The sequence below is a fragment of the Thalassophryne amazonica genome, chromosome 6, assembly GCF_902500255.1.
Source record: "Thalassophryne amazonica chromosome 6, fThaAma1.1, whole genome shotgun sequence".
Classification (NCBI taxonomy): domain Eukaryota; kingdom Metazoa; phylum Chordata; class Actinopteri; order Batrachoidiformes; family Batrachoididae; genus Thalassophryne; species Thalassophryne amazonica.
In genome coordinates, this window is record NC_047108.1 from 7,292,715 (window position 1) to 7,309,290 (window position 16,576).

Below are 16,576 nucleotides of genomic sequence, written 5' to 3' on the forward strand. Positions count from 1 at the left end.
GCTGATCCTTGGTGTAATCCCACCTCCACCTTGAATGAGTGTCATTCTGACTGCGCATCTCACCGCTGTCACACTATTCTTGTACATGTCCTGCACTACCCTAACATACTTCTCTGCCACTCCAGACTTCCTCATACAATGCCACAACTCTTCTCTTGGCACCCTATCATAAGCTTTTTCTAAGTCCACAAACACACAATGTAACTCTTTCTGTCCTTCTCTGTACTTTTCCAACAGTATTCTCAGAGCAAACATTGCATCTGTAGTGCTCTTTCTCGGCATGAAACCATATTGCTGCTCACAGATCTTCACCTGTTTTCTAAGCCTAGCTTCTACTACTCTTTCCCATAACTTCATGCTGTGGCTGATCAGTTTTATGCCTCTGTAGTTACTGCAGCTCTGCACATCACCCTTGTTCTTGAAAATAGGAACCAGCACACTTCGTCTCCACTCCTCAGGCATCCTCTCACTTTCCAAGATTTTATTAAACAATCTGGTTAGAAACTCTACTGCCATCTCTCCTAGACATTTCCATGCCTCCATTGGAATGTCATCTGGACCAACTGCCTTTCCACTCTTCATCCTCTTCATAGCAGCCCTCACTTCTTCCTTGCTAATCTCTTTTACTTCCTGATTTACTCTCGTCACATCATCCAGCTTTTTCTCTTGCTCATTTTCTTTATTCATCAACTCTTCAAAATATTCCCTCCACCTTCTCAGCACACACTCACTTGTCAGCACATTACCATGTGCATCTTTTACCACCCTAACCTGCTGCACATCCTTTCCAGCTCTGTCCCTTTGTCTGGTCAATCGGTACAAGTCCTTTTCTCCTTCCGTACTATTCAACTTCTTGTACAGCTCGCAATATGCCTTTTCCTTTGCTTTTGCCACTTCTCTTCTCACCTTACGCCGCATCTCCTTGTACTCCTGTCTACTTTCTTCATCTCTCCGACTATCCCAAAACGTTTTCGCCAACCTCTTTCTCCTTATGCTTTCCTGGACCTCTTCATTCCACCACCAAGTCTCCTTGTCTTCCTTCCACTGTTCAGATGTCATACCCAGTACTGCCCTAGCTGTCTCCCTCACCACATCTGCAGTACTTTTCCAGTTGTCCAAAATTGCTTCCCCTCCAACTAGTGCTTCTCTCACCTGCTCGCTAAATTTCACGCAACAGTCTTCCTCCTTCAGCTTCCACCATCTGATCCTTTGTTGAGCTCTCACTCTCTTCTTCTTTACCTCTAAAGTCATCCTACAAACAACCATCCTATGCTGTCTAGTGACACTCTCTCCTGCTACCACCTTACAGTCTGTGATTTTTTTTAGCTTGCATCTCCTATAAAGAATGTAGTCCACCTGTGTGCACCTTCCTCCACTTTTATATGTTACCCTGTGCTCCTCCCTTTCCTTAAAGTAGGTATTCATCACAGCCATTTCCATCCTTTTTGTAAAATCAACTACCATCTGTCCTTCCCCATTCCTATCCTTGATACCATATCTACCCATTACTTCCTCATCACCTCTGTTCCCTTCACCAACATGCCCATCGAAGTCTGCTCCTATCACCACTCTTTCATGCTTGGGCACACTCTCCACCACCTCATCTAATACACTCCAGAAATCTTCTTTCTTCTTCATCTCACAACCTACCTGTGGGGCATATGCACTGATGATATTCATCATCACCCCTTCAATTTCCAACTTCACACTCATCACCCTGTCAGACACTCGCTTAATCTCCAACACACTTTTAACATACTCTTCCTTTAAAATGACCCCAACACCATTTCTCTTCCTGTCCTCACCATGGTACAACAACTTGTACCCACCGCCGATGCTCCTGCTCTTACTTCCCTTCCACTTGGTCTCTTGCACACACAATATGTCTACCTTTCTCCTCTCCATCATATCAGCCAGCTCTCTCCCTTTACCAGTCATACTACCAACATTCAAAGTCCCCACTCTCATTTCCACCCTTCTAGTTTTCTTCTTCTCCCGCTGTTCGTGGCAACGTTTTCCTCCTCTTCTTCGTCATCTTCGCCCAGCAGTAGCCGAATTTCCACCGGCACCCTGTTGGGCAACAGCACCGGTGGCGGACGTTGTTAACCCGGGCCGCGACCGATCCGGTATGGGAATTCGATTCTGAGTCTGCATAGTTAGGTTGGCTTGTTTTACGCCGGATGCCCTTCCTGACGCAACCCTCCTCATTTATCCGGGATTGGGACCGGCACTCAGAATGTACTGGCTGCACACCCCATGTGGCTGAGTTCAATTAAATTCATTCATATAGCACAAAATCACAAAGAAAGTCATCCCAAGGTGTTTCACAAGGGTAAGGTCAGACCTTACCAACCCCACCATAGGCAAGAGTGGTACGGAAAAACTCCCTCTGGCAGTTTGATTGGAGGAAGGAACCTCAAGCAGACCAGACTCAGAGGGACAGCAATCTGCCTTAGCCATACTACCAATGACAAAACTCAAAGTACAACCCCTGGCAAAAATTATGGAATCACCGGCCTTGGAGGATGTTCATTCAGTTGTTTAATTTTGAAGAAAAAAAGCAGATCACAGACATGACACAAAACTAAAGTCATTTCAAATGGCAACTTTCTGGCTTTAAGAAACACTATAAGAAATCAGGAGAAAAAATTGTGGCAGTCAGTAACGGTTACTTTTTTAGACCAAGCAGAGGGAAAAAAAATATGGACTCACTCAATTCTGAGGAATAAATTATGGAATCACCCTGTAAATTTTCATCCCCAAAACTAACACCTGCATCAAATCAGATCTGCTCGTTAGTCTGCATCTAAAAAGGAGTGATCACACCTTGGAGAGCTGTTGCACCAAGTGGACTGACATGAATCATGGCTCCAACATGAGAGATGTCAATTGAAACAAAGGAGAGGATTATCAAACTCTTAAAAGAGGGTAAATCATCATGCAATGTTGCAAAAGATGTTGGTTGTTCACAGTTAGCTGTGTCTAAACTCTGGACCAAATACAAACAGCATGGGAAGGTTGTTAAAGGCAAACATACTGCTAGACCAAGGAAGACATCAAAGCGTCAAGACAGAAAACTTAAAGCAATATGTCTCAAAAAACGAAAATGCACAACAAAACAAATGAGGAACGAATGGGAGGAAACTGGAGTCAACGTCTGTGACCGAACTGTAAGAAGCCGCCTAAAGGAAATGGGATTTACACACAGAAAAGCTAAACGAAAGGCAACATTAACACCTAAACAGAAAAAAACAAGGTTACAATGGGCTAAGGAAAAGCAATCGTGGACCGTGGATGACTGGAGTCATCCACATATGGAGTCATATTCAGTGATGAATCTCGAATCTGCATTGGGCAAGGTGATGATGCTGGAACTTTTGTTTGGTGCCGTTCCAATGAGATTTATAAAGATGACTGCCTGAAGAGAACATGTAAATTTCCACAGTTATTGATGATATGGGGCTGCATGTCAGGTAAAGGCACTGGGGAGATGGTTGTCATTACATCATCAAATGCACAAGTTTACGTTGATATTTTGGACACTTTTCTGATCCAAACATCAATTGAAAGGATGTTTGGGGATGATGAAATCATTTTTCAAGATGATAATGCATCTTGCCATAGAGCAAAAACTGTGAAAACATTCCTTGCAAAAAGACACATAGTGTCAATGTCATGGCCTGCAAATAGTCCGGATCTTAATCCAATTGAAAATCTTTGGTGGAAGTTGAAGAAAATGGTCCATGACAAGGCTCCAACCTGCAAAGCTGATCTGGCAACAGCAATCAGAGAAAGTTGGAGCCAGATTGATGAAGAGTACTGTTTGTCACTCATTAAGTCCATGCCTGAGACTGCAAGCTGTTATAAAAGCCAGAGGTGGTGCAACAAAATACTAGTGATGTGTTGGAGCGTTCTTTTGTTTTTCATGATTCCATAATTTTTTCCTCAGAATTGAGTGATTCCATATTTTTTTCCCTCTGCTTGGTCTAAAAAAGTAACCGTTACTGATTGCCACAATTTTTTTTCCTGATTTCTTATAGTGTTTCTTAAAGCCAGAAAGTTGCCATTTGAAATGACTTTAGTTTTGTGTCATGTTTGTGATCTGCTTTTTTTCTACAAAATTAAACAACTGAATGAACATCCTCCGAGGCCGGTGATTCCATAATTTTTGCCAGGGGTTGTACAACAGAGAACAGACAAACAAAGAGCTGATGGAACCAAGCATCCAGGCACTTGTCAGTTCCAATGGTCATAGTGACTAACCCATCCAGTTCCAAGAGAGACCCCGAGTGTTCTGGACCCACGCAGAGTGCCCACTGTTCTGAAAGTCCCCCAGACTCCACAGCACGGCCTCCACCAATATGATGATAATAATATACCAATGACACCAATAAATTACTCTGGAGATTTATGGAATGTCACTAGTTAAGGTACAGTTAAGATTTAGTCTTTGAATGTATTTGATGCCAGGTCCATTAACGATGGACAAATATGGTACATCACAATTTGTGTACGTCACACTCTATAGCATTCCAGTTGTTAAAGAACCAGCCTGGAACTATGCCATGAGTTAGAATGCATTGTTTGGTACTCACAACATATCTGGGTTTGAACGCTTCAAGAAGTAGCAAACAGTTCCAACAGTTGCTGTATGTCATGTGTTTGTATGTCACATTTTTGTGCATTTCGTACTGGACCAGAAATATGGGCAGGCAGTTGGACAAGTACTAGTTTTAAGGAAGTAGACTAGTCAAAGTATGGTCCAAGAATCTTCAAAAATGCATTTTTTTTCCCCACAGCAAGGAGATCTGAATATTGATTCAGCTGTGTCTCTACACTGAGCAGGTATTAAGCTCTGAAACTTTATAGGTTAATGCTCCAGACAGTACCCCTTAAAATGGTATATGACATTACATATTTCAAGGTACTTTATTTTCTACCCTACTGTGACCAGAATGTGTACACGTTCCCATGCTAAGAGCCTCAAATGACACCTCTTTCCAAATGTTGTAACACAGTCAACAAACTACAACGAACCAACCCCCCCCCCCCCCCCCCAAAAAAAAGAGACGCCATCCGATCTTTATGAATTACACTGATCTTGATGTGCAGCACAGCCGTTTGCAGACCGCAGCTCGGGGTCTATGGAGTTAAATTTGTCTCATTAATACCTGAAAGAAAATGCTTTTGACAAAAACTATAGATTTTATTTGTTTCAATTTATGTCCAAAGTTCAAGGATCCAGTGACCAATTTCATATTTATTTATTTTAAGATTCAATAAAATGTTGCTGACACAGAAAACCTGTTAATCCTACTTTTAGTACACAGAAAAAAATCAATAAAGAATAAGCAGAATCAATAATGGCAAAGACAGATAAAATCTTATCAATACCCATCCCTCGTCTCAACTGTACGTGATTTTGTTCTAGGGTTTTATTCACCTCAGATATTGCATTTAGGTATGCAAAAATTAATTAAAGCTACATTTTTACAAAATGCAGTTCATCAAAACCTTTTGTGATTTCAACAAGTTTGAAATAGGCTCCAATAAGATGTTTTATTGTCATGGTTTGAACATATTTAAACTGATGGCAGACAGTTATGAACTGACTTCAATGTGCCTCAACAAAGATCAGGGTTCATGCTGATGCCATCCTGGTGCAAAATCGTCAATACTTGATGCAAAAATAAAATGGATAGCATCCCCAGGACACATTGTCCGTGGGACGCATATGCATCCTGGGAGTGATGCCCATTCGAGAACGCGTGGGACGTTCAAAAATCAATTTTTAGGATAACGTTGCCTCAGTTTTGTTTGATTCTCCCCGCTGCCATCAGCAAATCCCTGTATCTGTTCCTTCGTCTTCTGTCTGCAGGAGTAGGAGGAGAAGGTGGGTCATCCTGCTGTGTGTTTGAGCATACAACCCCTGGCAAAAATTATGGAATCACCGGCCTCGGAGGATGTTCATTCAGTTGTTTAATTTTGTAGAAAAAAAACAGCAGATCACAGACATGACACAAAACTAAAGTAATTTCAAATGGCAACTTTCTGGCTTTAAGAAACACTATAAGAAATCAAGAAAAAAAAATTGTGGCAGTCAGTAACGGTTACTTTTTTAGACCAAGCAGAGGGAAAAAAAAATATGGACTCACTCAATTCTGAGGAATAAATTATGGAATCACCCTGTAAATTTTCATCCCCAAAACTAACACCTGCATCAAATCAGATCTGCTCATTAGTCTGCATCTAAAAAGGAGTGATCACAACTTGGAGAACTGTTGCACCAAGTGGACTGACATGAATCATGGCTCCAAAATGAGAGATGTCAACTGAAACAAAGGAGAGGATTATCAAACTCTTAAAAGAGGGTAAATCATCACGCAATGTTGCAAAAGATGTTGGTTGTTCACAGTCAGCTGTGTCTAAACTCTGGACCAAATACAAACAACATGGGAAGGTTGTTAAAGGCAAACATACTGGTAGACCAAGGAAGACATCAAAGCGTCAAGACAGAAAACTTAAAGCAATATGTCTCAAAAATCGAAAATGCACAACAAATGAGGAACGAATGGGAGGAAACTGGAGTCAACGTCTGTGACCGAACTGTAAGAAACCGCCTAAAGGAAATGGGATTTACATACAGAAAAGCTAAACGAAAGGCATCATTAACACCTAAACAGAAAAAAACAAGGTTACAATGGGCTAAGGAAAAGCAATCCTGGACTGTGGATGACTGGATGAAAGTCATTTAGTGATGAATCTCAAATCTGCATTGGGCAAGGTGATGATGCTGGAACTTTTGTTTGGTGCCATTCCAATAAGATTTATAAAGATGACTGCCTGAAGAGAACATGTCAATTTCCACAGTCATTTATGATATGGGGCTGCATGTCAGGTAAAGGCACTGGGGAGATGGCTGTCATTACATCATCAATAAATGCACAAGTTTACGTTGATATTTTGGACACTTTTCTTATCCCATCAATTGAAAGGATGTTTGGGGATGATGAAATCATTTTTCAAGATGATAATGCATCTTGCCATAGAGCAAAAACTGTGAAAACATTCCTTGCAAAAAGACACATAGTGTCAATGTCATGGCCTGCAAATAGTCCGGATCTTAATCCAATTGAAAATCTTTGGTGGAAGTTGAAGAAAATGGTCCATGACAAGGCTCCAACCTGCAAAGCTGATCTGGCAACAGCAATCAGAGAAAGTTGGAGCCAGATTGATGAAGAGTACTGTTTGTCACTCATTAAGTCCATGCCTCAGAGACTGCAAGCTGTTATAAAAGCCAGAGGTGGTGCAACAAAATACTAGTGATGTGTTGGAGCATTCTTTTGTTATTCATAATTCCATAATTTTTTCCTCAGAATTGAGTGATTCCATATTTTGTTCCCTCTGCTTGGTCTAAAAAAGTAACCGTTACTGACTGCCACAATTTTTTTTCCTGATTTCTTACAGTGTTTCTTAACACCAAAAACTTTGGTTTTGTGAGCATGTCTGTGATCTGCTTTTTTTTTCTACAAAATTAAAACTGAATGAACATCCTCCGAGGCCGGTGATTCCATAATTTTTGCCAGGGGTTGTAGCTCTGTAAAGACCACCATAGTGGACACAAGCCTGCTCCCTCCAGAACATTTGGAAGAATTGCATCCGGAAAGTTTTCACAGTGCTTCACTTTCTGCACATTTTATGGTACAGCCTTATTCCAAAATGGAGTAATTCATTTTTTTTTCCTTTAAAAATTCTACTCACAACACCCCATAATGACAACATGAAAAAAAGTTGTTTTTTTTTTCCATTTTTGAAAATTTATAAAAAAATAAAGAAATCACATGTATATAAGCAATCACACCCTTTGCTCAATACTTTGTTAATGCACCTTTGGCAGCAATTACAGCCTCAAGTCTTCTCTATTATGATGTCATAAGATTAGTGAATCTTTCTTTGGGCAGTTTTGTCCATTCCTCTTTGCAGCACCTCTCAAGCTCCATTAGGTTGGAAGAGGAGTGTTGGTGCAAAGACATTTTCAGATCTCTCCAAAGATGTTCAATCAGATTCAGGTCTGGGCTCTGGTTGGGTCACTCAAGGACATTCACAGTTGTCCTGAAGACACTCTTTTGATATCTTGGCTGTGTGTTTAGGGTCACTGTCCTGTTGAAAGATGAACCATCAGTCTGAGGTCAAGAGCGCTCTGGAGCAGATTTTCATCCAGGATGTCTCTGTACATTTCTACATTCATCTGTCCATCAATCCTGAGCAGTCTCCCAGTTCCTGCCAACGAAAAACATCCCCACAGCATGATGTTCCCACCACCATGCTTCACTGTAGGGATGGTGCCTGGTTTCCTCCTAACATGACGCCTTGCATTCACACCAAAGAGTTCAACCTTTGTCTCATCAGACCAGAGAATTTTCTTTGAGACAATCCTGTCTCAGAGGTCTACAGCCAATTCCTTTGATTTCATGCTTGGTTTGTGGTCTGACATCACTGTCAACTGTGGGATCTTATATGTAGACACGTGTGTTTCTTTCCAAATCATGTCCAATCAACTGAATTTACCCCAGGCAGACTCCAATTAAGCTGTAGAACCATCTCAAGGATGATCAGTGGAAACAGGAGGCACCTGAGCTCAATTTTGAGATTCATGTCAAAAGCTATGAATACTTATCATATTCATTTGAGTTCTTCAGGTTTTTTTTTATTATTAATAAAAGAGCAAAAATCTAAAAAACTTTTTCACATCGTCATTATGGGGTATTTTGTGTAGAATGTTAAGGGGCCAAGGGTGGCGTACAAGCGGTTAGTGCACTTGGTTGCAGTGTGGAAGGTTCCTGGTTCAAACCCTACCCTGCCACATTTCTCCATGTAATGTGGGGTTGTGTCAGGAAGGGCATCCGGAGTAAAACTTGTGCCAGATCAACATGCAGATCCTCATTCATCCATTTTGGAATAAGGCTGTAACATAATAAAATGTGGAATAACTGAAGTGGTGTGAATACGTCTCCCTGTGCACTGTAAATGAAATTGATTAACTTACATTTTCCTTATAAAGTAGGAACCTAAAAGCCAATATGTACTGAACCACATATATGTTTACTGACTGTGCATTTAAGAAAACAGCACTGATTACACTTCACGACTAGTCCAAAAAAAAAAAAACGTGCTGCAGAGTAAATTCAGCTGGCGCAAATGACGACCATTTAATGAAAAAAAGAGTTTACACTTACAATCTGTCTCAGTGTTAAAGTGTCTATGTGACCAGCAGACCATTAAGTGTTTAATCTGGTCAGATTACAGATGAACACAGTAGCAAATGCCATATTAATCCAATATTAATGCGTTTTTAACCTTTTAAATGTTATTTATACAACCCCAAATCCAACGAAGTTGGGACGTTGTGTGACATGTAAATAAAAACAGAATACAATGATTTGCGAATCCTCTTAAACCTATATTCAATTGAAGACACCACAAAGACAAGATAATGTTCAAACTGATAGACTTTATTTAAATATTTGTCGTCCGGACAAAAGAGGAAAAAGACCATCCAGATTGTTACCAGCATCTGTGATGGTATTGGGGGGGTGTTAGTGCCCATGGCATGGGTAACTTACACATCTGTGATGGCACCATCAATGCTGAAAAGTACATCCAGGTTTTGGAGCAACACATGCTGCCATCCAAGCAACGTCTTTTTCAGGGACGTCCCTGCTTATTTCAGCAAGACAATGCCAAGTCACATTCTGCACGTGTTACACCAGCGTGGCTACGTAGTAAAAGAGTGCAGGTACTAGACTGGCCTGCCTGCAGTCCAGACCTGTCGCCTGTAGAAGAATTTTTAGGTCCTTATTTGAACTGTGATGAACTATCAAGTGTCCTGATCCGAACTGTATGTCCTCTGGTTGAACTAGCAGGTGTTCAACCCAAAAAAAGGGCTCTATTAGTCATTTAGTCTGTCAGGGGCTTTCCAAGGCCTTTTAGGTGCTTTCCCGCAGGCCACGTGCAGGGGCCTCAGGCCAGCTGCACGTGTGACTGAGGCCACGTGCGGGGGGGGCCTCAGGCCAGCTGCACCTGTGGCTGAAGGTCTTTTAAAAAAAATCAGTTGTAAATCCTTCATGTTTTAATGGGAGCGTTTGTCACATTGAAATAATGGCCTAACACCTGCTTAGGGTTCACTAGAGGACGCTTCCAATAGAAAACCATGTCTTGGGAATGAAATAAATAAAAAAGTTGAAGGAGGAGCGATGCCCGCGGGTCTCCAATAAATAGACGAGCGCGGTTGTCATATTCAGTCTCTCTAGAGGACTCAGTTTGTCTAAGCTTTGTGTCGAAGGCTTAAATAAACTTAAAAACTCTGTGCATTTTATCTTGCTTAAGGCTGAATTATTCTAAAGTGTTGTGTCATTTTCTAGCATATCACTTGCAATTAGTTTGTGTTATCTAAAAGACGACATCCTGAGAAGACTAAAGACGAGCCGCGACACGCCCACTGAAAATGTGTGGCGCATTATGAAGCGCAAAATGCAACAACAGAGACCCCGGACTGTTGAACAACTGAAGTCGTACATCAAGGAAGAATGAAAGAATTCCACCTACAAAGCTTCAACAATTAGTGTCCTCAGTTCCCAAACGCTTATCGAGTGTTGTCAGAAGGAAAGGTTATGTAACACAGTGGAAAACATACCACTGTCCCAGCTTTTTTGAAACATGTTGCAGGCATCCATTTCAAAATGAGCAAATACTATTTACACAAAACAAAGTTTATCAGTTTGAACATTAAATATCTTGTCTTTGTGGTGTATTCAATTGAATACAGGTTGAGGATTTGCAAATCATTGTATTCTGTTTCTAATTTACATTTTACACAACATCTCAACTTCACTGGAATTGGGATTTTAACTAACACATAACAACAAATGCCATGAAATGTAACCAAATAATGAAACATGAAGTGTGCATCATATTTAAATTATATTGACATAAGTTGTGGCTCTTACAGTAGATGAAAAAACATTACAAATCTAGAATTATTTTATTAAGATTCACTTTAACATGTTTCCAGCCGATTCTGAACGTGCAAAAAGAATAACTAGCTTGAATGCTTGTTTCATTTCAAAAGACCCGCACCCCTAGAGTGTCCTGGATTTACTTTTGTTTATGTTGCCTTATTTAAATATAAAATGACATAACCTTAGACACACTTTGTTCTCATGGCATTGTCTGCCACATTTCTTAGCACACTGCAGTACACTTAAGTAGTGTCCTGAAATAAGCAGCTCTATGGAGTGAATTCAACGTTACTGTGAGGCGGCTTTGCTGCCTTGAGGTGCTCGGACTCAGTGCTGGACCTTTGGACTCAGTTTCAAGACCTACTGTGTCCCCGGATTCAGTAGCCAAAACCTCTAATGCAAACACAGAGATTTCAGATTGTGTGCCTAGACATGTACACTATAAATACAGTGAGTGAAGTGAATGAAGATACAGATAAGTTAATGAGTCCATCTCTTCCAGTTTGAATTATTCAAAGATCTCAGCATCGTCCACAAAAACATGGTCAGTAGAAATTTCGTTGATGACAAACACACCTCATCCACTGTTTAGTTTTATTAACAGCCCGACCCAACATACAGTCTATGCAAACACTGAATAGATCCCTGATGAACTCAAGAATACACTTCACTGGGGAAAAACTCAGTCTACTCCCTCTCAGCAAGGCACTTTGCAAAAATCAACACAGACCGCAAAAAAACAGTGTTGATGTTCACAAATGCATTCAGTGACACCTTGCAGATGTAGGATGTGGTCAATGGTAGACGACTTCCATGTGAGGCCAAGCTCCTCCAGCCATCGACTGGCATGTCTGCATTCTGCCTGCATTTTAAATGCACCAAATAAAGCCGATGAAATAAAAACTCAAGTGCAACTGTTCTTTTTTACATTTTATAATTACTGCTGTTTTACACTAAGTTGGCCACTTGATAAGTCTGATTTACTAAAAAAAAAAAAAAAGAAATGTATGAGACCAAATGGGATTTATTCATGCTCGTCTTCTGTGTGAGATGAAAAAGAAGGATGTGGTCAGCCAGAAATCAGGTCATATACCAGTTTAGAATTTCCCACAGGTGGAAAAACTTAAATGTACAGAAAAACCTCAGATGAAATGCCCAACACATTTCATGTTGTCGCCAATAACCCATAAGGGCAGTATGCTTCAAAAGTCATATATGCCAACATAATACCAAAATATGACTATGCACACTGTTTGAATTTTTATCTGGCTAACTGCTAATCTTGTTCTTGTGAAAAACTGTATGTGCATCATGATCATCATCAATTAACCCCCACAGAGGAAGTCATTGTCATTTGAGAAGTAGACCTTCAGCCAACTTAGAACTGATAAGATTTAGGTGGGGATCAGGACCAAGGTGCACATGTTGCATTTGCTCACTGATCCTGATCATAAGGTGGAGGGGATCCTGCCTTGAGCTTTGATCCAGATCCTGCCTAGCTTCCTTCTTCAGCCACTCTTCTTCAAACCTCCCCCTCCCTTTTGAGCAGAAAGAACAGCAGTTGGCGCTTTTAACAGGTCAAACAGGTTTCTATGTGTGAATCAGCAGAGGTCTGTGTTCCTATTGTGCCCTTCTGCATCAGACAATTTCAGGTTTATGCATAAATTCTTTCACACCTATAAACTCGCGTGGAATGCATCACAGCTGATTATGCAAACCACTGATCTCATACCATCTGCCATGAAGGGCCAGAGTGCAGATTTTCACTGCAGTTTAAGTCTACACCAGCTGATTTCAATGAATAACTCTACTTTGAATAATTCATCAGTGAAATTAGTTGGTGTTGTCTTGTGCTGCTATGAAAACCTACACCCTGCTGGCTCTTCATGAAACATGGTTTGTGACGACCGCTGCAAAATCACAGTGATTTATTGCTAGTCATTTTAATGGGCAAACACACAGCAATAGTCAGGCATACAAGCATCACCCAAATGCACCATTTAGTCTGTGTGAGGTTGGACGGAGTGAAACCCAGATCACATCTGGACTTTGGGTCAGAGTAAAAGGCTTCAGTGATAATGTCCTCTGAAAGACTGAGCCTGCTAGCTGTGTGTGTGTGTGTGTGTGTGTTGATTCCTCTCAAACTTACTCTGCATTGAAGCCGTTAACATGCAGGATCCTCATCTGTTTCACTATCGTGCTCTTTCCTGACTCTCCAGCCCCTGAGAAAAACAAACAGGATCAGATGAGGAGATATCAGATGTCTGTTAACATGTGAAACACGACCATGTGCATGTACACAAACATCAACGGCACTTGGGATACAGACCTCCCCAACACACACACACACACACACACACACACACACACACACACACACACACACACACACACACACACACACACACACACACACACACACACACACACACACTTATTTGAAATACAAACCAGCAACATGTACACTCAGTTTCTGGGAAAAAAAAAATACAAAGTTCTGATTTAAAATAAATAAAAAAAACATGCACACACAAGTTTGACACTTTATAAAAAATTTTGGCTCCAACTGCACAAAACATGAAATGGCTTCACAAACAGTCCGGGTTGGAATTATGGTCACTCGTGAAGTTTAAGTATAGAATTAAAAATATATTCACAAATTAATGCAAATGAACCAATTTTGTATAATCACAATATATAATATACCTAAAGTTGTTAAAAATGGTTACTGGCACGCGTGCACACACACACACACACACACTTATTTGAAATACAAGCCAGCAGCATGTACACTCAGTTTCTGGGAAAAAAAAATACAAAGTTCTGATTTAAAATAAATAAAAAACACGCACACACAAGTTTGACACTTTACAAAAAATTTTGGCTCCAACTGCACAAAACATGAAATGGCTTCACAAACAGTCCGGGTTGGAATTATGGTCACTTGTGAAGTTTAAGTATAGAATTAAAAATATATTCACAAATTAATGCAAATTAACCAATTTTGTATAATCACAATATATAATATACCTAAAGTTGTTAAAAACAGTTACTGGCGCGCGCGCGCACACACACACACACACACACACACACACACACACACACACACACACACGAATTTAGAGTAAATCTTTTTTTCTTTTTTTTTTACAGGCAGCAATTTACTTCAAAAAGCATTAGGAGTATGATGATACTCAGAAAAAGGTGATGTGCATGGCTTTTGTAAATATGACTAACAACATAAAGTCTATAAGAGTATTATTCAACTTTACCCCATAGTCTTTACAAAGAAACAAAACAGCCTCTTCACATATTCAACAATAATGAATTGATGATGATTCACCATTACTAATTTACTGCAACATGGTGAGAAACAGTGCACCTCAACAGATTTTCTTAAAGCCCCTGTCACACTGGAACTGTGTAGAGTTGCAGTGTGCTGCGTATCTATTACGCAGGAATGGCTGCATATGCTGCGCACGGTGGGGGCTGATCTAGCTAGAGTGCCTTTATTAGAGAGAGTGGCAACATCATGAGTTGGGGGGAAAAAAACAAAAAAAACACGGTCACGTGACTCATGGTGTCATCTTGGGTTCAAAATAATGTTCGCTGTTAATCTATCTGCATGTAAATACAGCTATTTTATTTATTCACTGAAAATGCCGGGATGATATGCATTTGGATGCACAAAAAGACGCAAGAAGGGCTTCAAGATGTACAGATTCCCTTCATATCCAAACAAGAAAAATTTGGGAAAATAAAGTCAGCCGTGTGGGATGGAAGCCGACATCATCGTCAAAGCTTTGAGAGGTAAATTTATTATTCAGTCCCATGTACAGTAAAACTCACCTAAACAGTCATCGTATAAGGCACATATTTGCAGTCACCGGACAAAAAAAAGTCCCAAAGTTTTTGTATTGTTTTCCATTAAATAAACAATGTATATAACAGATTTTTCACTCACATCAGATAAAATATCCCGTCCAATCGCAATGTATTTCCATTAAACCCTCCGCATGTGGGACTGGAGTAATTTCCGTGATTAAAAGCCTGACCATTTATTTTTTTCCCCACACTGTGCTCAGACTGTGAGCCGCAGCCTGATGTGCCCGTCAGGCTGCTGCAGGCTGCGCAATGAAAGCAGCAAACACACTGCTGTTTTTACATTTTGATAATGGATCAAATACACTCGTTTTTTTATTGCGAATAAATGTCTGAAATGTCTGACACCGTTCGGAATATGGCTTTCAGGGACGATTTTATGGGGATTACACAGATTAAGGAGTGATCCAGACAGTTAAAAGACTGCCCACAACTGCTGACAGCGCGCCACACTCCGAGCGTCGATCGACAGGCTCCAACCCCGCTGGAAAAACCAGATCATTTCCAAAGTGAAGGCTTTGTTTATCCGGGACCTCATCTGACTTTCACAAAAAGGCAGAAGGCGTGGACATCAGCACTTTTTCGGCACATTCCACTGTTACAGGAGTTTTTGCCATGGAAAGCGGAGGGACGCGCCACGGAGCCGTTCATTACGCGGCACAAAACCATCTCCATGTTGGTCTCACAGGACGGCTTTCAGGTGGATTTCAGACGGCTGTCGGTTGCTTTCCAGTCGTGTGATTATCCGAGAAATTGAGCATGAGCTGGACATGCCCCAACATGTCCTGCGAGGCTTCATCATGACATTGCTTTGCGCCATGCGGCTCCACCGCGACGCGCGGAACTCCGCTCCTCTTTCCATGACAAAAACTCCTGTAACAGTGGAATGTGCCGAAAAAGTGCTGATGTCCACGACTTCTGCCTTTTTGTGAAAGTCAGACGGCGTCCCGGATCAACAAAGCCTTCACGTTGGAAATGATCTGGTTGTTCCAGCGGGGTTGGAGCCTGTCGATCGGCGCTCAGAGTGCGGCGCGCTCTCAGCAGTTGTGGGCGGTCTTTAAACCGTCTGGATCACTCCTTAATCTGTGTAATCCCCATAAAATCATCCCTGAAAGCCATATTAATTTTCCGAACGGTGTCCACCTGGAGGTCTCTCACAGTTTCTGGAAAAAAAATTGATGGAGCAAAGCTCCAAATCATTCAGACATTTATTCGCAATAAAAAAATGACGAGAGGGGTGGACCAGTGCTCACACAAAGCCTGCTCACAGGCGAATGACGCAACCGACAGGCGTGAAAAAACTTGCATGCGCACGAAGGTTCAAGCTTGGCTGATGCAATCACACGTGATTCAAATCCATATGGTTTTTGAAAAAAATAAAAAGGTGGGATACTTTTCTCAGACCTCATATTGTTGTATGTGGTTAAATGATTTTTAAAAAATGTTGGAAACATTAAAGGTTCATTCAGTAGTTCAGCGCAGCTGGAACCAAAACGGCGCCACGTTCTGAGTTGACACCACTCTCTAACCAAGGCACTCTAGATTTAGCCTGTCCCTTCTTCTGTGGTTTTGGCCTGCCTCTTTCTTCTGTGGTTTTGATGCTTCACTGCTAGTAAAGTTCAGCAGAGAACAGCGGGATGAATAAAATCTAGCAATGCAAGTATGTACTGATAAAA

General features: G+C 41.0%; 1 protein-coding gene across 1 annotated transcript in view; it reads right to left on the reverse strand.

Annotated features, from left to right (window-relative positions):
* Window positions 1-16,576, reverse strand: part of gnas (GNAS complex locus) — a 157,861-nt gene that overhangs the window by 109,777 nt on the left and 31,508 nt on the right. Inside the window, exon 2 of the mRNA XM_034171724.1 lies at window positions 13,168-13,240. Coding sequence (XP_034027615.1) covers window positions 13,168-13,240 — 73 coding nt within the window. The remainder of the gene's footprint in view (window positions 1-13,167; window positions 13,241-16,576) is intronic.